At 40.1% G+C, this 26,091-nt stretch overlaps 2 protein-coding genes across 2 annotated transcripts; one reads left to right on the top strand and one right to left on the bottom strand.

Annotated features, from left to right (window-relative positions):
- The first annotated feature begins 3,426 nt into the window (after window positions 1–3,426).
- On the top strand, window positions 3,427–13,957 carry LOC137258339 (valacyclovir hydrolase-like). The gene is made up of 7 exons (XM_067795987.1): window positions 3,427–3,585; window positions 5,289–5,401; window positions 10,007–10,173; window positions 11,153–11,306; window positions 12,774–12,905; window positions 13,321–13,444; window positions 13,673–13,957. The coding sequence occupies exons 1-7, from the start codon at window positions 3,443–3,445 to the stop codon at window positions 13,761–13,763; spliced, it is 924 nt and encodes a 307-aa protein (XP_067652088.1). The 5' UTR covers window positions 3,427–3,442; the 3' UTR covers window positions 13,764–13,957.
- Window positions 13,958–15,814: 1,857 nt separating this feature from the next.
- LOC137257840 (uncharacterized) lies at window positions 15,815–20,876 on the bottom strand. Its single transcript, XM_067795317.1, has 3 exons — window positions 20,725–20,876; window positions 19,124–20,097; window positions 15,815–16,540 (listed from the first exon to the last, which is right to left on the bottom strand). Exons 2-3 carry the CDS (start codon window positions 20,064–20,066, stop codon window positions 16,362–16,364), a joined length of 1,122 nt encoding a protein of 373 aa, XP_067651418.1. The 5' UTR covers window positions 20,067–20,097; window positions 20,725–20,876; the 3' UTR covers window positions 15,815–16,361.
- Between the last annotated feature and the right edge of the window lie 5,215 nt (window positions 20,877–26,091).

The raw sequence follows: 26,091 nt of genomic DNA, 5'->3' as shown, positions 1-26,091 counted from the left end.
ACGTGGCAAATGGTCAGCGGTACTGCTGTGATTTTGTTGTCAGATACCACACTGGATGTTACTAAGGTGGTTGTTGGTCCCCAAGTACCAGACTCATTGATGATTGACCATGCTCTCCGTGGCATGCTCTTGCCTGTATAATGTTCCACATCTTTGTGGAATGTCCCAGAATGTATTTTGGAAACAGTTCCTTTTGGACTGACGCTGGTTTGGTTTAAACGGTCTTCGACCCATGGCATTCAAACATTTACCTTCACTTAATATATGGAATGTAAGAAAACATGTTTTTGGACTTTTGCTACCCAATCCGGCCTGTTTCCGTCCATTTATAATAAACATGTGCAAAAACACTCACCAGACACAAGACCTGATGTAACAAGCCGGACAGAGCCAGGTCCATTTTATGACCTGTCAAGGCGAAGAAAACGGTGTACTGCGCAAAGGAATGCAGTTCCTAGAACTAGTACCCACAACTACCTGAATCTTCCACCTGTGTCTTCCTCCGACAAAGGGGCACAACCCACGACAAACAGGCTCTATAATCTGGGTTAACAGGCTCATAACTGACCTACACCTCAGTGTAAAGGTACGTCTCTCCATTCGCTCCAATTGAGCTCAGGAGTTAAATTCGATCATTTGGTTAATATGTGCAGCAGACTGCGTGATACCTGTTTTCAGAATGTTGCCTCGATCACATACTGCCATTGTCTCATCTAGACGGGTAACTAGCATTTTTAGACGCCAACCACTTGCACCTCTATATGCAGTGAACACAGATAGTGACAAGTACCAACATGCACGTCATTGTTACTGAGTGAAATGATTTTTTACGTCGCTTTTAAGAATATTCATGGTGGCGACACCAGAAATAGGCTTCATACTTTGTACCTATATAGGGAATCGAACACGTTCTTCGGCCTGACGATCAGTGGCCGCCTTAACCTTTTATCTACCCCGCCGCCCCTAAGTGTTACGACATATTCAGCCACGGGCATGCTAGTTTAAACGGATAGACCTGTTTGTGCTTTTCAGTGATTGCAAAATACTGTCTTTTTATACCAATCTGCGTCTGCGTGGGATTTGCCTTGGAGGATGGCAGTTGAGACTGTTGGTTGGCTGGTTGGTTGGTTAATTAAAGCCGGCGGTCTGTAAGTAATCAAATCTGGAACAAGACAATCCAGTGATCAACATCATGAGCATCGTTCTTCTCATTTGGAATACGATGACATGTGTCAACCAAGTCAGCGAGCCTGACCACACGATCCCGTTAGTCGACTCTTACGACAAGCGTGGATTCCTGAAGATCAATTCATCGTCACTGAGTATCCTGCTCAAAACCATTACATATCAGGTAGAAGCATCAACAATGCACCACACAGGCTCATTTACCGTTTGGGTTTTTTTTTTTATTCCCGTTAAAGTTCACATGCGTGCATGCACCTACCATTAAACTATAATAATGCATTCATGAGTCCTGCCAGCGTTACTTAAGCCATATTAGCATTGATATTTATCATGCAAACGTGCCGTGTACGCGCATATCTGAATATGTTACATATGAAGTTTAACTATAATTACAGACTCCACGAAATGACGTAATTGATATCTGGGGTTGTCTGCATGTTGGACACCTGTACATTTTCAACATCTCTCCCACATATGCCATGTGTACCATAAAAACGTGTGCTTGGAGCAGTTATCCTCATAGTCGTTTCAAGCTTGGGTCAGTGTTCCTTTTTGCGTATAAAGATGTGCTGTGGTATTAAGTACTACAGAGAATATTAAATTCTATGTGGCTGCGAAGCTATAGACTAACAACTAGTGTCTGAAACGAACATATTTTACTGACGACAGTCATATTACAAAGAAATAATAATGAAAAAGAGCCTCAGCAAATCTAGACTTGCCCAGTTTACTAGACTTGCGTGGGTTTTCTTGGATATATTTGTTTCTAGGTCTGTATGAAAGACTAACGAAGCCATAAGAAAAACCTATCTATCTATCTATCTATCTATCTATCTATCTATCTACTCTTCAAAAAAGGAAACGCAAAACCCAAATATCAATGAAAACTGTGTCATTCAAGGACGTGTAGATCAGCGGAAAAGAAAGATACTTGAATGGAACTTTGTGGAGCAATGCATTGCTATCTTGTCCATATCACATGAGAATAACAATCGTCACTGTCATTACTGCTACCACTGCCCGATACCTCCTGGGTACAGATCGAATCAGTTGAGGGTGTTGGGGGTATGTTATTTGTTTATTTATGTAATCATTTATTTGTTTCTTTATTAACTTTTGGCTCTCCTGGTTTTTTTCTTATTTTGTTTTGGTGGTTTTGTTGTTTGGGGAATGAGGTGGGGTGGGAGGTATATTTCATTTTCAATGTAGTTCATATCGTTTTGTAGGACGTACACACTGTGAGGATAGTAACACTTGTACAAGGTCAACACTAGGTGAAGTATACATTTATTGTTCTAGGTCTACACGCCAATCGCTGTAGTTTCTGATGTTGGATGAACTGCTATAGACTGGGATGAATACCATATAGTAGATGATGTCCATATACATGTATATAGTTTGTTGCTTGCAAATACAGGTGGTCCTCTCTCCAGTTCGAACTCCGAATCCGGTACATAATTTGCTTATCACATATCCTATGCGATGATACTTTGTCCAATACATTTCCGTATAAATGTTGATAAGAGATAACATCGTGAAACTGGTGTTTAAGACGCTATCGTTGCTATATGGATGTCAATACAACCATTACAAGGGCGCGCAAAACATCACAGCACAATGAAAATTAGATCTCTTACAACTGGATGATTGAACAATGAGATAACGATCCATCCCATGATACATTTGCATCATTAATGTCAACAACATGTTCTATAATAGTATTCGTGTGAAGAAGTTATATATCGTTGTTTCTCAGAAGAAATGCTTCATGTTAAGTAGTCGTGCACTGTAGATCAATCTTCGGCACTGGGTGATGATTTTGGTGTCACTTGTCACTTGTCACTTGTCACTTGTCATATTCATCATATACTCGCCGTTGGAACGAAAACAAAATATACGTCGTGACAAGGAAAGATGGCATTCACACTCGGACCGGGTATACCATTTTACTATACTAGATGGTATATTAACTAAAACAGTTAAAACCAAAAGCGAAATATCGCGAAAACACCCCCAAAATATATTAACGCCTGACTAACGCACTTCACTGTTCAGCTGAGGGTTTCTGGTCGAAATGGCAAGAAGTAATGATCATGTACATGCGATCCGAATTTGTTTCAAATAATATTTTCATAATAATATATTTCACAGACGAAAACGACCGGTAACATGTGACGCGGTATGTTCACCGACGTTAGTGTGTATGTAAAATCACTTGTCAAGAAAAGGGGAAATAAGAATTACCTCCCTTGTAAATATGGCCCGTGTGGGTTGGCTTGGGAAGTTGGGTTATTTCACAAGTTTATCGTCGCCACTAATTTCATCTCATCATTGGTCACGACGGGTGTTACCACAGAACCCAAAGACTGCATTCAGGGAACAGTTCCACCACAATGTTCGGTATGACATGCATGCTGAATTGTTCTCTCTGTCACAAACTGGCGATCACTATCATCACCATTCGTACAACTATACATGGTACATGGTTCTCTGCGTTAAGAGGTACAGACTGAAGTGCACAATCTCCCGTGGAAAGGTTTCGGCAGGAACCTTGTGTACATCATCTTGCAGTGTTAGACATGTAAATATGCAATCGGTGAATGCCAGTTGAATGCCAGGTCTTGCGTTTAAGCTTCGATCACTGAAACTTTCAGTCTGGTGTTACTTGAGGTCAGTGCTTTTTCTAATCGCGCAGAAAGCTCTAACATGATAGTGAATCTTTGATACTTTGCCATATTGTGCAGTCTGCAGTGATCACTGCCTTGAACAAGAAACAGACCCCGTTTGTGGGATTCCAATCAGTTCCTAACTTCTATGGGTGACCTGCAGTTGTGACCTTTAATTCTGAAGAAACATTTTGGATTTATCAAAAACATCGTTTATTGTCTGAGTTTTGGTTTTGATGTCGATTCATGTGCTGTTGTCAAGCGGTGAAGTTTGTTTATTCCTGGTGTAATAACTTAAACATGTCATGAACCATGACTCCATCAGCCATTGGTGTGGTAGGGTAGCCTAGTAAGTTAAGGTGTCCACTCATGACATTGAAGACCTGGGTTCGATTCCCCACATTGGGCCTAGGGCTCATAACATTGTGTAAGCAGAACAGACATTGTAAAATATCATGATCAAGATGATGTAATATACTTGAGACATGAAATTCTAATATAAACAATATATATATATTATATATATATATAGAATTTCATGTGTCAGGATCAGCTGGTTATAGTGATGTGTTAACAAACATGAGAAGACGAAACTCACTTTCTGAAGCATAATCTTTCTGTCATGTTTCAGTTTTTAGGAACATAGATTAGTCTAACGAGCTCACCAGTAATCGCTGATGCAAACAAGATTATTCATTTAATCACTCCAGCGCAAATGGGCACAATGTGTCAAGCCCATTTCTGGTGACAGTACTGGAATATAGCTAAAGTGGGTTTAAAACTATGCTTACACAGTCATTTACATGTTTCGTTTTGGCTTGCCAGCCAGAATGTGTCACTTTGCACCATTTACTAACGATAACATGGAAATGTACATAGCACTAGTTTCACATCACACATGGACATGCTCAATGCACATAGCTTGCCATAGATTTCTGTAAACTGCATGGAGCCCTCGAGAATTAAACAAATTCTAATCAGTCATGGGAGGTGGCTAATGTACAAGACTGCAGCACCTAACTTGTGTTATTTATGCCGAAGAGTGCTTGCCAGTGTAGGTACAATGGACAGGTATGTACAGGTATGTACTCAGTCTTGGGAGGTGGCTAATGTAGCACCATGTCATAAATGACATGGTCTTTTCACATATTTGCAATCACATGCATGTCATACAACAGCGGCAGCTGCTGCATAAAGTGATTCAGGTGTGGATTATCATGATAATTCATGCTGATAGGTAATCATCTGCGAGTAGGTTTTTGTCAGATGTAGATCATTATTTCACATGGCTACACAAAAAAAGCAAGATGAAAATTGTTTGCAACAGCTGGTACTGGTCAGTACTAACAAGATACTCGTGGAATTTTTACTTCATCAAGTATCCTAAATCTTGATCAGTTTATCCTGTTATTAATTGAATTATGTTTTAACTTACAGGTTCTATTCAGTCCGTAGGGTCTCACTGCAAGTCAAGGCAAATGGAGTGGACTTTCATTGTGAAAAATGCGGAAGTGGGAATCATACTGTCCTGTTACTGCCTGGAGCCTTGGGTAGGTTGAAAGGCAGTTACTGTGATGTTTTGCTACAGCCAGATATTTGCAGGTACACACAGGTGTTACAGTTGTAAATTGTGATGGAGTTCTCAGTGCTGTCGTATGCCCAGGAGTGCGATGATCTTGACTTTGATTTCTAGAATGCCCCATGTTATATTGCTTCACTGGTCAGCATCCAAGACCAGCATGTCTTTTGTCTGTCCTCTTACTCTGATTGAACTGAAATCTGTTCAAAGTGTTTGGTGACTCACCTGCACGCATGCATGCAAGTTCCCTGACTTTTACACAGTCATGCAATCACTCATATTCACACAAACAGAATTAATCAACGTACAAGTTATCGTTATTTGTAACCCAATTGATTTTGTGTCAACATTCCCCAGTGTTAGTATTGTGTAATGGTAAGCATCTAAGACAATCATCTTTTGGGTAATATAACTGAAACAGACCCGTGAAGATCCGGGTTAGACTATTGGCAACCCACTGGTTCAGCAACCCATGCTTGTCGTAAGAGGCGACTAACGGGATCGGAATGGTCAGACTCCCTGACTTGGTTGACACAAGTCATTGGTTCCCATTTGTGCAGATCGATGCTTATGCTGTTGATCACAGAATTGTCTGGTGCAGACTCAATTATTTACAGACCAGTGCTCCGTTGTTCAAAACAACCTTGTCTCTTAAGGTCAACCTTATCTCTAAGATTTCAACCTTAGACCTTTACTAAGGTTAGCCTCCCGTTGCACGAAACAACCTTAAGTAAGGTAAAAAGGTTAACCTTAAGTTAAGATTGATAACTAAGGTTGGTCCGACCCAACCTTAGCGTCTCTAAGGTTGGAAAGAGAATATGGCGACTGCTTTTATTTTGAGGAAGCAGAGAGTGTACAGAAATGGGAATGTCAAAAATAGCATATTAATGATCACTGATATCAAGTTTTCATGAAAACCAATTATGATAATTCTGAAACGTCGCCGATGAACCAAGAATTGGTTGGGATGTTTTCGAAAATACACTTACACGAACGCCAAAGTGCGCTTTCCGCCATATTGGATAGTGTTTATAAAATCACGTTTCGACAAGGCGGATATTGAGACGCCTATTATATTACGTATACTTCATAGTCTGCTGCGACAAATGCATCATTGAATTCTCCACACATCATAGAATCAAATTACAAATGGTCTTTGTCACCAACACCAACTGTCTACATAAAACGAACGAGAACGAATACGGTGCTCGAAAGACTGTGCATTTCAAATGTAAACAAAAGAAAATCCGATTTGACACTACGTGGCATTTTCGGAAATTTTCCAGCATCCAGCCGTGTAATCGTTGCTTACAATGGTTAAGTACGCCTAGAATATTGAGTTGAAGAGTATCGCAGCAAGAAATTGCAAGTTAAAAAAATATACAATGCAATCATTTAATGATTCATAAGCAACTGTCAAAGTTGCCGTGCAGCGTGACGCCATGACTGACACAAAATCAAGCAGAACGACAACGGTACTCATTGGAATTTCTGGCTTCTTCCGTCATTTACATTGTAAACGATAAAACACATAACAATACACAGTCAGAATAATTATGATTACTTACATCTCACTTTTATGCACAAAAGATCCATGAAGTCAAGAGTCAAAAATCGTATGTAACCTTGTCAGCGGAGCCACCATTTTGAAAGAAATCGGTCATCGGTAATGATGTCAGACATAAACATTGTTGCACATATTAGGCAATTTCTTTGAGGTGAAGGTCGGTTGAACAAGAGTAAACACAATGACCATATCATTCCGATTGCACTTTCAGTATTGTGATGTATATTTTGCTTATTTTGACCAGGTGTGAGTTTGTAGTAAAACCGTCAGGACACTATTTCAATGGTAAACCCATTCCGTTTTCGTTGTGTATAAAGTATGTTGAATTCTGACATAGAAGCAGAGACCTTTGACATATTCAATGGAAATGAAGTGAGATATATACTAATCTGACGTCACAAAATGCACAAAACATGTCATAACGTCAACTATAGTCTGGTTCATAATTATTGAGAATTTTTCTTCTTACTTTGAGCTATCCTAACACCTCAACTGATTCACTGATACTTAAAACTAAGTAATGGTATAAGGGAGGTAACTCATCTTGGCCTACTGAGTATAGTACAATTAGAGTTACCTCCCCTGAATTTGTAGCAGACGTCATTTTCCTCAGCACTGTCAACAGTGTCTGCTGAAGATAAAAGAAGGTTGATTTTTGAGTTGTGTAATCAAGGAATTGATGATGTAAATGCATTGGCAGAGAGAACAGGAACTCCTCTTTCTACTGTGTATAGGATTAGGAAGAATTTTAAAGAGGGAAAGGATTTTGGGCACCAGAAAGGAGCAGGGAGACCCAGAAAATTGGACTTCTCAGATCGTGTCCGGCTGGGAATTTTAGTGTCTAAAAAGCAAAGGGCAAGCATCTCCAACATCAGGTATGAAATGATAGAAAGGGGATCAACAGTTGTATCAAAATCTACAGTTAGAAGAAATTTGATTGATCTTGGATGGGAGAAAAAGACTGGAATTCCTTCTCCTCTCTTGAAACAAGAACATAAAGACAGGCGTGTTGAGTGGTGTTTGGCACATGAAAACTTTGACTGGGAAAATTTGATTTTTACTGATGAAAGTTCAATATGGGTATGTCCCAATAATGTGAAAATATGGACAAAGTCTGCGTCAGGACCGTTGTATCGACGACCTAAATACAGCCCAAAGTTTCATGTATGGGGAGGGATATCCTTATTAGGAACGATCCCGCTGTGTGTGTTTGAGGGAAATCTGACAAGTCAACGCTACACTAACATATTAGATAATTTTCTGCTTCCAAGTGCACATGTGTTTTATGGAAATGACTGGATTTTGCAGCAAGATAATGATCCTGAACACACCGCAAAACATGCCAAGCAGTGGTTTCAGGAGAAAAATGTGACTGCATTACCATTTCCTGCATATAGTCCTGACTTAAATCCCATTGAGAACATTTGGGGGATGATGAAGGAATGTGTGAATCAAAAGGGGTTGACAAAAATTGAAGACATGAAGAGAGAAGTGGTCCGATACTGGGACAGCATAACTCACGAGACACTAACCTCTCTGATAGGAAGTATGCCTACCCGTCTTAGACTGTGCCGTGAAGCTCAAGGAGACTTGATAAAATATTAAATTGTTACCTACACAACATGAAAAGGTCAGTTCACTTTCACAATACATTCAATTTTATCTGATTTGTTCTCGTTTAATAATATGAAATGCTTTAGCTATTCTCAATAATTTTGAACCATACTGTAAAAGGTTGCATCATTTTCAGTTATGTTATGTCATTACATTTGAAGATGTGTCTGTTACTCCGTTAATAGTGATGCAAAATTAATGAAAATAATACACAAACAGGAGAATATAGGAATCTAAGGTCTAAATTATGCATCGGATATTGCCATCCAAATCGCCTGCTCATGTAGTACATTGGTATCTTTCCTTATTAACTGTGAAACTACCAAAAAGTCTCTGCTCACATCGGGGAACTTTGTATTGGAATAGGTTTGTTCACTGTACAAAACATTACGAAAATATACTGCCCGTATTCACAGCAAATTCTCTCCATGTGACCTTAGTTACACTGACCTGATGTAAAGCATAGCAGGGTTATCTTTATGCGTGCATCATCTCCCTGTGGACGTCATACAAGAGAGTCCATTTTTGACATTTATTGCGGGCCATTTTTAATATTGAGCGTATAACGTTGTGCATTAACACATAAATCCATTTCATATACACTTATGTTTTTCTGACATTAGGCTCTGTTTTCTTCGTTCACACTTTTCGTAAAGATGAAAAATTTTTAAAATCATAGCAGAGTGCTTTTATTGGTACACGATGAAAAACGGAGGAATTTACTGATTTTTAACGCACACAAAAGTTTTGGACAACATTTATCCGTATCTATTTCTCAAACCCCTGAGGTTGTTGCAGTTATATTTATACCACCGGATAGGAAATTAAATATTCTACATTTCAGTGTAATTTTATAGCCGTACACAGATCACGTTCACTTTTCAAACCTTATGAAAATGTGCGCCTGAAAAAAAACCTCGGCATCCAGGGGGTTAAGATTACAGCTAAGGTCGGAGTCCCTAAGGTTGCCCTAAGGTTGTTTCGTGCAACAGGCGTATCTTTTTCTTAAGATGATCGTAACTCTAACCTTAGTGCTTAAGGTTGATCTTAGGTAAGGTTATTTGAACAACGGGGCACAGTGCCATATATCAGGAATATGTAACTGAAATAAAGAGCTGTTTGACTGCTCACTCACTCACTCACTCACTCACTCACTCACTCACTCACTCACTCACTCACTCACTCACTCACTCACTCACTCACTCACTCACTCACTCACTCACTCACTCACTCACTCCTAATGTGAGTGCCATCCCAAAAGAATAAAGTGTCACAATGTGTGACCCACTGGTTAGCCTATCCACAACCAGATTATAGCATGGATTTTGTATATCGTAACTTGAATATTACTGACTGCTCACTAATACACATACTCACCCACCAGTCTGATTACAGGCTGCACAAAGACGGACTTTGACCCGCAGCTGGAGAAGATGAATTCAGAAAAGTTCACAATATTTGGCTTTGATCCTCGAGGTTATGGACGAAGTATTCCCCCTGAGCGGGACTGGTCAGGCAATTTCCTCCAGCGAGATGCAGAGGATGCAGTTGCTGTCATGAATGTAAAGTCAGACTTTCAGAACTGTTTTTTTTGTGGACATTACCTGATTGTCATTCATATTGTGTTTTTTTTGTTGTTGCTAATTTGGTATTGTCGAATAATTGAATCATACTGAGAGATGATACAATCACCAAAATGTCCCACTGTGATATACCTGAAGCAAGAAGCAGGGGGTGGCCAAGTGGTGAAAGAGTTTGCCTGTAGCACCAAAGACTGAGTTTTGATTCTCCCTCTATATACATAAAATCATTTCTGATATTCCCATCTATGTTACTGTAATATTTGCTTCAAGCAAAATCACTTGCTACAGAACTAAATTCTCATTGCCTCAAACCCACAAGCAAACTCATTCGTGTAAGATCTAGAGAACCATCATTATTCTAAATACCTGATGTGACCCATGAAGGTCCAGGGTAGAATAGGCCTTCAGCAACACATGTTTGTCATGAAGGTCCAGGGTAGAATAGGCCTTCAGCAACACATGTTTGTCATGAAGGTCCAGGGTAGAATAGGCCTTCAGCAACACATGTTTGTCATGAAGGTCCAGGGTAGAATAGGCCTTCAGCAACACATGTTTGTCATGAAGGTCCAGGGTAGAATAGGCCTTCAGCAACACATGTTTGTCATGAAGGGCAACTGGGCAACTCTGCTTGTCGTAAGAGGCGACTAATGGGATCAGATGGTCAGGCTCGCTGACTTGGTTGACACATGTTATTGGTTCCCAGTTGTGCAGATCGATGTTCGTGCAGTTGATCACTGGATTGTCTGGTGCAGACTTGATTATTTACAAACCGTTGCCATATAGCTGGAATATTGCTGAGTGCGGTGTAAAACTTAACTCACCCACTTATAACTGATGTTCAAGTCAAATGCTGTGATACCATAGTTGAGTATTGTAGATGAAGATATCAATGATATATACAAATGGTATTACCCGGAAGATCGTTTACTATCCTCTATATATACTGCACATCATCCAGACTCTTGGACAGAAGAGGTTTTCTGTGCTTGGTTGGAGCGATGGTGGAATAACTGGTTTGCTCATTGCCTCACAATACCCAGACCTGGTGCAGAAGCTGGTCGTCTGGGGAGCCAATGCCTACATTACCCCTGAGGACATGAAGATGTACCAAGGTAAGGACCCGTATCCTAGCAACTCGTCTGCAGGTCTTGGCCATCCTGTCATTGTTTTTAAAACCTTTAAATTGAAAAAATATTAATTGGTTGCTCCAGACAATCCAGGGGCATAGCTACCATTATTAGAAAAGCCTGAGCAGGCTGTCAATACTATCAAAATGTAAAGTTTTGCAACCTATCAGGCTTACATGAAAACATGGCCTGTTATGTGAGTGCTGTCTTATGATTATATTGATGTAATTACACAGTTCTCAGTCCTTTCCCCCTCAAGTATACAGGCCAGTGATCAAAATACATGTAACGGCCTGCCCGACTGTCCGTGGCTGGTAAGTTTTGAGTCGGGCTGCCTAGAAATTCTCTCTACCAGTCCGATTGTCTGGCGGAAATTTTTAAGGTTGACCTACTTTCAGTTCGCTCTCAAGACGATCCTTCCATTTTAATTGTGATGTGATATTTCGATTTAAGAAAGATGAATGAAAGCTACGAGCATATGTCATAATTATACATGGACAACTCTTCAGCCAGTGAAGATAGCAATAGGAGACTAAAACTGGCTGACTTAGTAAGCTACGCTATGATATACCTTTAGTCACATGGTTCAATAAGAACCAATCAAAGAGAGGGTTACTTAAAGGTGGGTAGGCAATTTTCAAGATGGGCAGGCAGCATCTATGGGCCACCAGCCCCGCTGTCAGGTTGAGTTGAAAAATTATATCACTGATACAGGCAGTTGTGGAAATGGTCAACATACTAAGAAGAAATTCCATTGAAAGTAGTCCCTTGAATTGGTTGATTTCTTGAATACAAAAAACGGTACGACTTGGGGAAGAAAATTGTCTTTTATCATCTCTATGAACTGTTAAGTAGAGAATGTGTTGGTGAGAAAAATCTGTCATGACTGAATCGAATTTTGAAAATGTGGACTTGACACAATTTTCATTGACTTACAGAGGTGAATTCTGCTCATGATATGTACACCTGTCAAATCAATCACATTTCCAGTTAGAATTATCCAATGTTATTCCTCGTGTAGGATTACTGACCTGTATCTCTACACTCAATTCAACCATCCTGTTTACTTCAGCTCTCATGGCACTGCACCCATGTACGCAGTACCCAAGCCACTACCTTCCACCCACCCATGAAGGTCCAGGGGTAGAATAGACCTTCAGCAACCCATGCTTGCCATAAAAGGCGACTATGCTTGTCGTAAGAGACAATTAATGGTATCGGGTGGTCAGACTTGCTGCCTTGGTTGACACGTCACTGATTCCCAATTGCGCAGATCGATGCTCTTATTGTTGATCACTGGATTGTCTGGTCCACACTCATGTATTTACAACCGCCGCCATATAGCTGGAACATTGCTGGGTGTGGCATAAAACTAAACTCACTCCCTCTTCGATTCCAGCTCCCACCAGTCATGGACCTTATACATCTAATATTTCCATGTGCATCTTGCAGCTGTGGAAGATATTGACCAATGGAGTGCCAGGATGAAGGAGCCGTTTATCCAGATGTATGGGGAAAAGTACTTCCGGGCCCAGTGGAGCAACTGGGTCAAGGCGTACAGTAGATACTACACAGACAGCAAAGGTAGATTCACTGAGGTTGGAGTGAGTGAGGGAGTTTGGTTGAATCCCTGCGTTAAGAGGTCATATGTCAAGTACTGCAGTCAGATGTGGAAAGAAGAGCCAAAAGTCTGCACATCTAGATATTTAACTTTGTTAAAGCGCAAGGTGGTTTGGTATGGTACAAAAGACAATAAGATGTAACCAGGGTTAATCTTGGATTCGAACCAAAGATCAGAGACCATGTACCAGTATGTAGTCTCTGTGAAGGTCAGATCGGTTAAGTTTCTGGCATAAGTTTACAATGACTTTGCCACTCTTTGTTTGCCAGATCTAGGGTAGCCAAGCAGGCAAGTCTGAGTTCATTATACTGAATATTGATGAAAAGGAATAGAACTGTATTCACATGGCAGCTCAGTTTACCTGTCTCACTCTGCTAGGTGACATCTGCAAGGCAGAACTGAAGAACATCACATGTCCGACGTTCATTCTGCACGGCATGAAGGACCCTATGGTGGTGGGAGAACATCCTGTGTATCTCAACAAACATATAAAGAACTCAAGGTTTGTCATCTCTATGTGATTTGATTACAGGATATATATGTAACCAGTTTATACTGAATTAAGCTTGCAGCATCCCCTTACAAATGGTAGTTGAAGACAGGACATCAAACAATGTCCCAGTGTGAAAGAAAAATGTTTTAATTATGAATCCACGCTTAAATTTTCTATTTAGATAGATGGTATTTATCTGTCATAAGCTGAGATTTGACTGAAATTTCTCTTGTTCAGGTTGCACAATATGCCAGAAGGAAAGCACAACATTCATCTGAAATATGCTGATGAATTCAACAAGATGGTGGAAGACTTTCTCCTGGAATGAGGATGTAGTGACTTCATAAAGCTGTCATTACAAATGTCATCAGTTGTCAGGAGACTGTCAGTGATGTATGTCATTTTGTCCATGTTGTCTGGTACCTTCCATTGTGTGAAACTGACATCAGTTTACTGATGAAATAACATGAAAATCATTGTGCCTTAAAATGCAAAATGTTCAATAAACAAGTTAAGTTTTGATTTCCTTGTGAGTTTTTAGTTTTATAAATTTTAGTAAACCGATCGGTCACTTGAAGTTTATGCAGTTTCTCTGTTGCATACGAACAGGTCGGGGTGCAATTTCAGGGTTTTTTTCAGAAGATTTGCAGAAGAATGCACGATTTGGCTGCACCATCAAAACTTGGTTGCACCACACAAAATGATGTCACTGGATCTAAAACATAACATAACTACTTACCTATTTAGCAATTTTCATAAGTTCTCAGTATCAGATACATTCAGAACTGGATCTAATGATGATAATGATGAATGATTCTGTTTCAATTTTGCATTACCTTTATTTACAAATCTAAATTATATGATCACTGCTATGTAACTTATTAGTGAGGATGCCCATGTTTATTTTTGTAGTATGTTTGTAGCTAAGTCTTGTTACTTCAAGCCACTTACTTCCCAACTAAAACACAGCATAGAAGATGTTGGAAGCATGGTTGTACCCTGCACCAAGTGTAACCTGTTACTCAAGGCAAGCAGCACCAGCCATTGAACATGCACCAGTACAGATTGTAAATAGCAAAATTGCACTGTTCAGGTGTACGTGTAGGTCTAGCATATATTTGAATGTCTGCTTCTTTGTGGGAGGCACATGTGTTGAGGTCATGTACGTCACAATATGTCTGTCTGTTGCATCCCTTTGGCATGGCAACATTCTGTGGTTGGGGGTAAAATTCAAGATGTGTATTGATAATGATATTTGGGAAAATACCCCAAAATTCACCAAAGTGGTTCCAGTTTATGACATTCATCATCCTGAGCTTTCATGCCTCATTGAAAAATCCTGGTTAGAACTGGTCTTCAGCAACCCAGGCTTGTCATAAGACAACAAACAGGATCGGGTCGCTATGCTTGGTTAACATGTCATCATGTCTCAATTGCATAGATCAGTGCTCATGCTATTAATCACCGGGCTGTCTGGTCCGGACATGATTATTTACACCGTCTATTTTAGTGTAAAACTAAACTCACTCACTCACTCACTCATGCGTGATTCATGAGATATTATTTTAAGTATACTACATATATGTAATACAAATAATCCTTTTATTAAGTTTTAACTGGGCACTGGGATAGCCAAAAGGGTAAGCATGCTAAAGACCAAGCTTCAAGTCCCAACATATAGGCACAGTGCATGTAGCGCTTTGTTTGTGCCCTGGAATAAATTCTTTAATTCATTTTCTTTTAATTGGAAATTTTAAAAATTTAAATTGAAACTGGTTTAGAAACTGGTCATTTCCAAAGAAATAGATGGAAGCAGGTTATAAGCTTGTTATGGGCTAGGATCAAATCACTTGTAACTTGTTTAGCAGATTGAATCCCTCAGTAACTAGTCATTAGAACTGTGTCTGTGCTTCACGATTTCAGAAAGGTGGTTTAGAAAGTTCTTCAATGACTTTAGTTTTATGCCGCACTCAGCAATATTACAGCTATATGGCTGTGGTCTGTAAATAATCAAGTCTGGACCAGACAATCCAGTGATCAACAACATGAGCATCAGTCTGCTCAATGGGGAACCAATGATATGTGAGTGACCACCCAATCCCATTAGTCGCCTCTTTCGACAAGCTTGGTCACCTTTTGGGAGCAAGCATTGGTTGCTGGAGACAAATTCCACCCTGTATCTTCACTGGTCAAAAGTCCTTCAGAATATAGTGATACACCCAGGGCGGAATACTGTAAAAAGCACCAAAAAGCTCCATGGACACCAGTAAATACTCAAGTCTGAACCAGGTGAAACCCCTGACTGAAAGAATGTAGTGTCATGAAACAGTGCAGCATATCCACACAATGTACATGACAGAAGTGGAAAATACACTCATAAAAAGTAGAAAATATTTATTTTAAAACACCCAGTACAACAGAATTAAACGTATCTCAGAGGTTACATGTGATCTTCTCCTGCTTCTATGGTCATCACAGATGAAGATGTATGACATGGAATAATAATACAGACATCTACAAATATACTTGACAAAATAAGTTAGGGATATTGTTATTTTTACGATTGATCGTTTATCAGTGTGTCAGTGAGTAGATAGATCATTATTCATAATTTAAAATTTACATATACTCGTAACTATTTTTGTCCAATATACATGAAGCCGAAATACAATCATCCTTGAATAGAGTATGTTTTCTTACTCAGCAGATTACATTATGGTCTTGCATTTTGAAGTGGACAACATATGAAACAATTCAATGGAAACTATCACATTTTCATTCGCTAGATGATAATTACTGATCAATACACATGCATCAACAAATTTTATTGACAAAGACATTTCAGCACCTTGAATCAAAGGTTTTACGATGCATGCACTTTCAATTTCACCCTGTTTCCATAAAAATATATTTTAGCCCGAAGCCGTCACTTTCCTTCCTTAAGCTGATCACACCACTGAAGCAATGGAGCAAGTCTGTCATCGTCTGGAACTTGTTCCGTCAGCTCAGCCACGATGATTCTCAGTCTCTCCGTGGCAGGAGACATGCCCAGTGACATTGCTTCATTCAACACATCCATAGCTTCCTTGTGTTTCTCCATGTTGCCTGTAAGACAAGTGCGCCATCTTGCTTCACTAGATGCAATCAATGTATACTGTTATATACTGAACTACAAAAGAAACATCAAACTTTTCAAAGTCATCTTACTCCCGCCTGATATTTTAATTTGATAGGTTCACTCACAGTTTATGCTATGGTAACATGGCAAATATGGCACTGACCATTCATAACACATCATCCTCAAGAAGTGAGATTTCTGTGTAGGATTCAAACTCATACCCTTTCCGTGAACATGGTAATGCTCTTAAGTGCAACTTTCTGAAAATCATGATGCACGTGCAAATCCCTGGTCCAGTATGTACAAAAGGGACCCCAAACCATCATCCTGTCATTCAATTCCTGATCACTGTCACCATGCCACGTCTGACTCGAAATCAGAGGGAACAAGCCATTGGATGTCTTCACGCTGGTCAACGTCCACGGATCATTGCCAACAACTTCAACTGCAGTGTTTGGATAGTCGAGAGACTGCGGGAGCGTTACAATGCAACCAACAGCACCAACGATCGTCAGTGCAGTGGCCATCCCAGGGTAACAACAGTACGACAAAATTGTCATCTTCACCGGGAGCACTTGCAGGATCGTTTCCGCAGAGCAACAGAATCAGCTCGAACGACTATTGGGACCCACAACAGACCCATTTCTGCAGCAACAGTTCGTCGCCAGCTGAGAACTTTCAACTTGGCCTGTCGACTTCCTGCTCAGGGTCCTGTCCTGACAGTTCGACATTGTCGGGAACATCTTCTTTGGGCCCAACAACATCAGAACTGGCGCTATCAGCAGTGGAGGAGTGTCATCTTTTCAGACGAGAGTCGTTACTGCATCTCCATGGCATATGGCAGAGCTAGAGTTTGGAGAAGGAGGGGTGAATGGTACATTGATGCATGTCACATGGAGAGGGACTCGAGGGGAGGACCAAGCATCATGGTTTGGGGTGGCATTGAACTGAACCACAAACTTGGACCCCAGGGCTTCCATAATATTGGTCCAGGTCGAGGAAATGGAGTGACTGCTGTTCTCTATATCGATCAGGTTTTAAGACCCCACATTTCGCCCGTCATCCAAACCTGCGCACCTGCTCACACACCCAGGTTAATGAGAGACATCCTGCAAAAGCACAACATCCGCACATTGCCCTGGCCTGCCCTAAGTCCAGATCTGAACCCAGCTGAGCACCTATGGGATGAAATTCAGAGAAGGCTGCATGACCTTTGACCAAGGCCAACAACTGCAGCAGAACTCACCACAGGTTTTCTCAGAGTGTGGAATGCCATCCCCACGGCCTTCATCAACCACTTGATACAATCCATGTACAGGCATTACATGGCCGTTACCAACACAACTGGTGGCCACATACACTACTGACTTCAACCCTGAATATCAAGGACATGACCTCATGTGGCACCATGTGTCGACAGACTTGTTTCAGGAGTGCTTGTTCATTAACACGACAAAACAGTTCCTTCAATTTCAACCTTCAATAACAAATATGTTTCCATGTAAATAAAACAGTTTCAAATAAATACATGTACGACATTTCTTTTGTAGTTCAGTGTATAATTGCCAAAAACATTATATCCATATTACAAAATACATAAATATCAGCAGACAGTAACTTGTTTTTCACTAATTAAACTAACCTATTTCATGCAATTTTAACATTTACATCACTTTGCAACAGGCATTAACTTAATGTAGATGCTACTTTATCAAAACTTGATCAAGAAAGATCAAACTGACTTTGACATTTAAGTGTCTAGAGTAAGAGTACTAGTGGTATTTTTCATATTACATCAGGTTATTAACTTTATGGCAACAGGGAAAATTGCACCACTGACAGCATATACTGAGTGATAACAGATAGGTACAGAATCATAAATAATGCGTCCCAACTGAATCACGTAACAATATAACAATAGCTGTAGTTAGATAACTTTCCACATTTCAAATAAACTTTATTCCTTTGATTTAGTTGGTTTGTTGTCTAACATGGCCCTCAGCTATATTCCAGCTGTATGGCGGTGGTCTGTAAATAGTAAAGTCTGGACCATACAATCCTGTGATCAACAGCATTTGTACTGTTCCATGCAACTGGGATACTGTAAATCACCTCTACATTCAAGTATGGGTTACTGAAGACCAGTTCTAAAATAGGTTCATTCCCATGAAGTGAAAGTTAAACTGGGAATTACTGTGTAGCCAAATGCAATGCACTGTCTGCCATTAACTCCTCTAAAACCAAAATGCCATCGATATAATAACTCACTTGGACGATTCCAGAAAAGCTCTCAGAATTGTGTTCTGATTTTAACACAGTAAATATGTGTTTTCACAATAACAGAAGTTATTTCTGTCTGCCTAATCATGAAATTTTGCATATTTTTTTATGTTTAGCACAACATGGATCTTTAACTTTAACACAGTTGCCAGTTTAAAAACAAATTTGGCCCCTTGCATAATATGCATCATAGTACTTGAGAGGAGAGGCACCATGGCTTGATCTTTTACATAATAATATAGGTGTCGGCTGAAGAATATCTTTGTTCCAAAAAGATGCAAAACACTTACATAGTACCTCTGCATATTCTGTGTACAAGGCTGTTCTAAGTCTGCCGGAGATGTGAGGATTGTCCTTCAGATGGTGAAGCACAACATCATAGTTCGCCTCAATCTTGTTATACCTTGTACAAATGTCTGATACCATCTGCGGTATATGAGATTTTATCTCTTCATTCTCGACTAAAACCTGTTCAGCTTTTTCAAATGTTTCTGTTAATATATAACACTTCCACAGTGATGCCACTGGTTCAATGACAGGAGTCTCAAACTCTTTCAAGTCTGTCACAAACCCATCAATCAGATCTATCCTGTGTGGAAAATGTCGAATAATCATCACAGCCAGTAAACAAAAGAAAATCTCAACATTACGAAACTTCCGTGTTCGATGAAAAAGAATTCTCAGTACACTAACACCTTCGTCAAGTCTCCCACTGTAATAATAAGCGTCTTTCAAAGCGTTGAAAAATTTGGCGTCTGTTACCAGTTTCTTCTCTGTGAGGAATTCATGGAGATCAAGAAGACATTCAGTCTCTCCAAGATTGGCTAGCTGCTGGAGGAGATCAAGGACGATGTTCTGATGGGGAATCACTCCTTCATCTACCGATTCTCGTAATAACTTGACCCCTTTCTCCATCTCCCACATGTCCATAAACTGCCTAAGTTTCTTCTCCACAGTCAGTTCTTTGGAACTGTAGAATCTCCTGAAATCTTTCCTCACCATAGCATCAGGTTCAAGTTGTGAGGTGTTGCTGCAGCTTTGTTGCCATAGCCAAGTTGTCTGAATACCTTGGTGTTCATTATACCTCATGCAGTGACTTGTGGAATAGGACACCTTCACCAGATGGGAGAGGTTCTGTGAGGTCAATGGCTTCCATAGGTTGTTTAGTGCAAATTGGTTTCCACAAAGGTTGATCCTTGTGAATAGCAGCTGAAGTCTGGGTATCAGAGCCATGTTTTACTGGTTGTGGAATGAAAATTCATCACTGAAAGATGTAATGGAAATATTAATTTGCATTGTCGTAAATAGTGCCTCTAACATATATTACTTAGTATACAGTTCATGCGATTCTATCATGAAGTTACACTTAATCCGTATTCAGTATAACTTCTTTGATTGGCATTCTAGAAGTTGGGGAGATGCAGAATGAGAACTATTTTATTGATGTACAACTTATTTATTCTGTATACGCAACGTTTAACATTGATCAGTTACACAAGAACTTGTCATCGCGTCACCTATTCAGAATACAGAAGCCGTATATCCTTACAAATAGTCCTTATTCTTCAGTACTCAGCATATCATTATGAAGGAATCAAACGATCAACTATTTACTCAGTATATTATTATCAGTTATTCACATTACTTATGTTACTAGAGAAATAATGATCGAAAAAGTAAAGCGTTCATCAATAATTATTAAAGGTCCATCTGACATTTTAACGCATGGCCCTACACAGGTGAAACATTCAACACAAGGCCAACGCAGGCAAGACATTCGACGTATGCCGTGACGGTATGATCCGATCGGTGCACTCGGCTCGACCAGCTGAGGACACTTTGAAAATAACAAGTGAAAGTCATATAATTCAGTTTTGGACTTTAATCTTACCATTCTTTGAGTATGGGACATGTGTGCAGCTGTTGGTGCATTCAAGTGTCGGCTGTGTCTCTCATTGCAAGGTAAATCCGTCCAGAAACGTGTTCAATAACACAGTGCCAGTCTTGTACTTCGTTCCCTGCTAGTGTGACGAAATCGAGGCTGGGGATTCCCCGCTTCGTCAAGACCTAGACTTGATGAATGGCTCGTGCCCGTAATTGATTCCCAGTACATGTTTGACGAAACCCATAGTCTAAACGATCTCACAGCTCCGACAAAGGGGCCCCTGGACTCGTTTATATTAAAATAGTCACTGAGTTTTACACAAGTGATGTATTTGTGACGAAATTGTAATCTTATGTAGAAACATGTTTTGCTGGAGTCGACGGTATATTGCAACTTTCGTCATTGTATACCATTGTGATACAATACTATTGTGTGTTTTTCCTTTAATCTTTAATAAAATAGTCGATATTTCCCCTGTAGTGACGTCGTCCGTTCATAATTTATGGTTTGGAGGAGGGAAGTGTGTGTGTAGAGTGCAGCATGCACAATGTGAATGACACCCCACTTCAAGACTTCTGTATAAAGTACCAGCGAGTTGTCAACGTGCAGGAGTTCGTAAGTGAATTTGAACTGAGATGTGTTGACACTGACATACAAAACTAGATTTCTGACCTTCGTAAATATTCTAAACTTGAGATGTAGATACAAATCTGAATGTCTTGAATGTCCATGTTTCACATGACCTGCGATCAGATCTCTTGCAAGAAATATATTATCATATCTTTCCATCTTGCAAGAAACTTACATGTATTTTATCATTTTCACACAGAAACAATTCTGTAATAACTAACATTGGTAAATTTAAGTTTTTAGTTCAAAAGAAACGAAATAAATATTTTGCCTCATGCTGGTGCCATCGATTGTTTAAAGATAACAACATTGACAGCACACAAGGATCACTTTTTTCGGATCTGCCCCAATGCCAGTCTCAGATACCAGCGTCAGATACTGGTATTATAAACGATAAGCGCCACGCTCTGGTTCCCGTTTCAGAGCAGGTATAGATGTAAGGCTTTTTGTAAGGCTTGATTGGCATTGGAGATAATCACTTGTGTACATTTATATTCCTACACATAACCCAAGTTAGGGACCTTGCATATTGTGGGTGATATTCATATTGGTGTGATCAGTCTTCAATACAATATACACCAATAAAATATGATCCATAACTTGAAAATACAAGAAAATGCATGGAAAGTTTTTTGTTATTTTCAATATGAAGTAAATCAGTATAACATTTTATAATAAAATATAATTATGACTGTTGCTGAAAGCTGTTTTGTCATTGCGAAAATATGTTATAAAATATTTCTTAAAATATTATATTTTTCAGCTACATTGCAGTAACTTCCGTATGAAAATATATTTTATGAAAAGATTATTTCATTTATTCAGGAAATTATTGCAGCAAATGCTGTCTAGAGCAACCAATTTTTAAAAGTTTTCTTAGGAGGCAGAACATGCCCACAACCCCTACTAAAAGTCCAGTTGTGCCTACACTTCTTATCTTTCCTGGGTACGCCCATGCTTGCAACTCTCGTGTTCAAGTGTAACAACATGGCATAATCAGAACAGTATCCAAATCTGTGTTATTGATCATGTACGCTTACATGCCCCAAACCTGTATCAACTGGGTTCGATCTGTCATAGTGGCCTGATTGTGCGTCAAAGACTGATCATATCGTGGTCATAGACCCTGCTACCATGGATGCAGATAAATAAACAAAAGTGACTGAAGCTCTAGTGCTGTAACCGATCCTTTGATCGATACTAACATTGTGAAATAGGTATTAAGAATTGTCGAGTTACGTTTTAGTAGTTATGTACTGTAGGGAATATTGCATGACTGCGTACGTGGTACTAGTGTCGACTAGTGATTTTCGATTTTGTGAAATCACTAACACGTATGGGGTGGCCCAGTGACCTGAAGTTGACAAAGGTAACATAAGGTTTCACTATGATGCAGAAAGGTGACATGATCATTGTGGCGTCATAAACATAACACCACGTGGGTCTGTTTACCTTAGTAATGTGCTTTACGATAAAATGGTCGTTGCATGTGGAGCCCTGAAATACGCTTCCCATTGACTGTTTACTCTGTTTCGCTAACATAACACATTATTTTACAATAAACCTAATTCAGACATTGGTTGCAACACACACACACACACACACACACACACACACACGTTCGCGTGTGTGTGTGTGTGTGTGTGTGTGTGTGTGTGTGTGTGTGTGTGTGTGTGTGTGTGTGTGTGTGTGTGTGTGTGTGTGTGTGTGTGTGTGTGTGTGTGTGTGTGTGTGTGTGTGTGTGTGTGTATTCGTATCCCAATAAAACTCTGACATAACGGTCAGCACTATTGATTTGTAAAAGGGTGAAAATGTATCAGCGAAGGGAGATAATCCAGTGCCAACCCGACATAGATAAAGGCATGTTTTATTGAACGCAATCGATATTCGACTGCGCGGTTCTGGGTAGAACAGTTCAGTGTGAAGTTTTCTAGAGAAATGGGGCGTGTCGGACAACACTGCTTGGCATATTCCAACCCCTGGAGATCGCCGTCGTATGTCATTGAAAGTAGTGCTATCAGGGCGTTTATCCGGCACAAGGGTCTGTCTATGCAGGTTTGTAATGATTCTCACAGCGTATGACAATAAGACGCACTGACCGTGGTCACTCGAGGACCCTGTCTAGTATTGATTACTGTAATTGTGCATTTCTCTGTGGTTATGACGTATGCGGTGTTACTGTGAGTCGCATGTAAAGGTGAGTGAGATACTTGTGTAGATGACAGGTGACATATTGAACATGGTTCAGTGTAGGTGTAATGCCCGATCAGTATTCACTATGTTAATTAGTCGATGAAGAAATCTCGCCCACAAACACCAGTCAGTTGCAAACTGGAACATCAAAGGAAAAGAGGTTTGATTACACGATGCCATTTAGTAAAAAGACATTCTTCATGTGCATAGTTTGAAACGAAAAGGTCTACCTCCTGTGTAGACACCTCTTCAAGCCCCGTCTGTTTGTACCTGTGCATAGGCGGATCCAGAAATTTTCAAGGGGGATTGAGTTCGGTGGATGTCAATGTAAAATGTTAACTTCAATATGGTCTTTAGTTATTATCAAAATGGGAGTTCGATCCCCCCTGCTAATGCGTGTGGACGAGTAATTTCTACAGTACAGTGCGCTTGTCAGCCGTCAGTATATGCGAGATAATGGTACACAACGAGCTGGCAAATTCCAAACCTACTATTGATGACCGTTCTCACTACAAGTTCACAAGTAAGAAATACTAAAACATTCCATGACGCTAATGTATCACTTGGATCGTTCTTGCCCCGATCGACCTTTTGTCTGAAAAATTATCTTCGTTTTGGAAGGGAACAGGTTAAAGCTTCATTTCACAGTAAAACATACAATTCTTCAAGGGCATTTAGAAGTTGGTGAGGTAATACAAGACACTATTATGGATGACAACTTCTTTAATTCTTTTAATACGACGTTTCAAGGCTAAGGTGGATGGCGAAGGGGCAAGAATTAGCCTTGAAACGTCGTATTAAAAGAATTAAAGAAGTTGTCATCCATAATAGTGTCCTGTATCAGTAAAACATAGTTTTGTAGCCATGTCTAGGCTTTCCGACATATGTTTGGCTGAAAATCTTTTGGGGGCTCAAAACTGCCCCCAGCTAATGAGAAAACTATGCAATACTATTTACTGTACATTGTAGGTGAGTCATAACCATTGTGTCTACCCAGGCTCTCCTGTTTGTGATAATTTATTATATAATACATGTAAGTCGGTGGGTTGTACTGTTATATTACTGTTGAGAGCAAGGTTATTTATGTAGACTTACGATCATCCGTTAAAATTGCTTTGTGGAAAGAGATCCGGATATTAGATGCATAACCTAACTGTCTAGGTATTATACTATAGCACTAAATGAAGCATGTCCAGATTTGGCTTAGATTTAGGAAGCTCCTGTAACACTTTAAGTGTAATTACCTGCCTTTTATCAAAATGACATATCGCAAAAGAGTGAGTGAGTTGAATTTTACGCCGCTTTTAGCAACATTCCAGCAAATTCACGAGGGACACCAGAAATAGGCCTGACACTTTGTACCATGTGTGGAATCGAACCTGGGTCTTCTGCGTGACACTTTAAACACTAGGCTACCCCACCGCCAGACAGACTTTAAAAGACAAGTTTAGGCAAAAGGTAGGCTCTATAAAGGTTGGATTTTAATGAGTTTGCTTTAATCAAATGATGATGATGATGATGATGATGATGATGATGATGATGACCAGTGTCTTCCATGCAGGTGATAACGGGGAGTGACAATACGGAGGAACGGACCCACTACATACATCTGATGTGAATCTTCATTGCACTGACGTCCTCTCTACTGGAGTGGCAGGAAGCCTAGTGGTTACAGCGGTCGCTCGGAATGGCAAACCCAGAGGTTCGAGTCTCCAGATGGATACGAATATCGGAGTCGCGTGTTAAAGCTGGAATATTGCTGAAATAGCACTACCACATTATTACGTTGCGGAGGTACCTGGGAGTTCGCGTATCATCTAAAGACAATGCTGTGGAGCTGTTGTAAAGTGATGGCCATTGTGGTCATTGCTGCAGGTGCGTGTGGGGGCAACGTTTGTCCGATTACCGTAAGTGACTGTCCCCCTGTCTGCAACTGTTCAGTGCAGGCTGACGCCATGTTTGTAGACTGCTCCTCCAAGGGTCTCAGTGCCTTCCCGGATCGTCTGCCCGACTGCAGCGTAATCCATCTAAATATTTCTCGAAATAGTCTTACCACTGTGGAATATAAACAGTACACATCCAACGTGAGACTCCTTGACGTCAGCTTTAACGCCATTACGTCCATCAACAAACAATTCTTATCTGGAAATTCAGCAGCGAAACTCGAGTACTTATTTCTCCAAAACAACGAATTAACTGATGTTTCAGGTCAAGAGATTTCCCTTTTCAAGCGAATGAAACTTATAAGTATCCATGACAATCACTGGAACTGTCGGTGCAGGATATCTGATCTGTATGACTGGATAATCGAGGTGAAGACGAGGTCGGTCGAGAAGATTGAAAACATTGACAGTGTGAAGTGTTTTAGTCCGGAACATCTGCGGAACACGGCCATAGTAAAACTAGACGAAGATGATATGTGTAAAGACAGGATTTCTATATGGATACCTATTGTCGTCACAGCGTGCTGTCTCCTGTATCTCGTGGTTGTATCCATCGTGGGTATTTGCGTCGTACAACGCAGAAGAATCAAAGTGGTTGACACCTTCC

The sequence above is a fragment of the Haliotis asinina genome, chromosome 12 (genome assembly GCF_037392515.1).
Source record: "Haliotis asinina isolate JCU_RB_2024 chromosome 12, JCU_Hal_asi_v2, whole genome shotgun sequence".
NCBI lineage: Eukaryota > Metazoa > Mollusca > Gastropoda > Lepetellida > Haliotidae > Haliotis > Haliotis asinina.
This window is presented reverse-complemented; position numbering and strand designations above follow the sequence as displayed.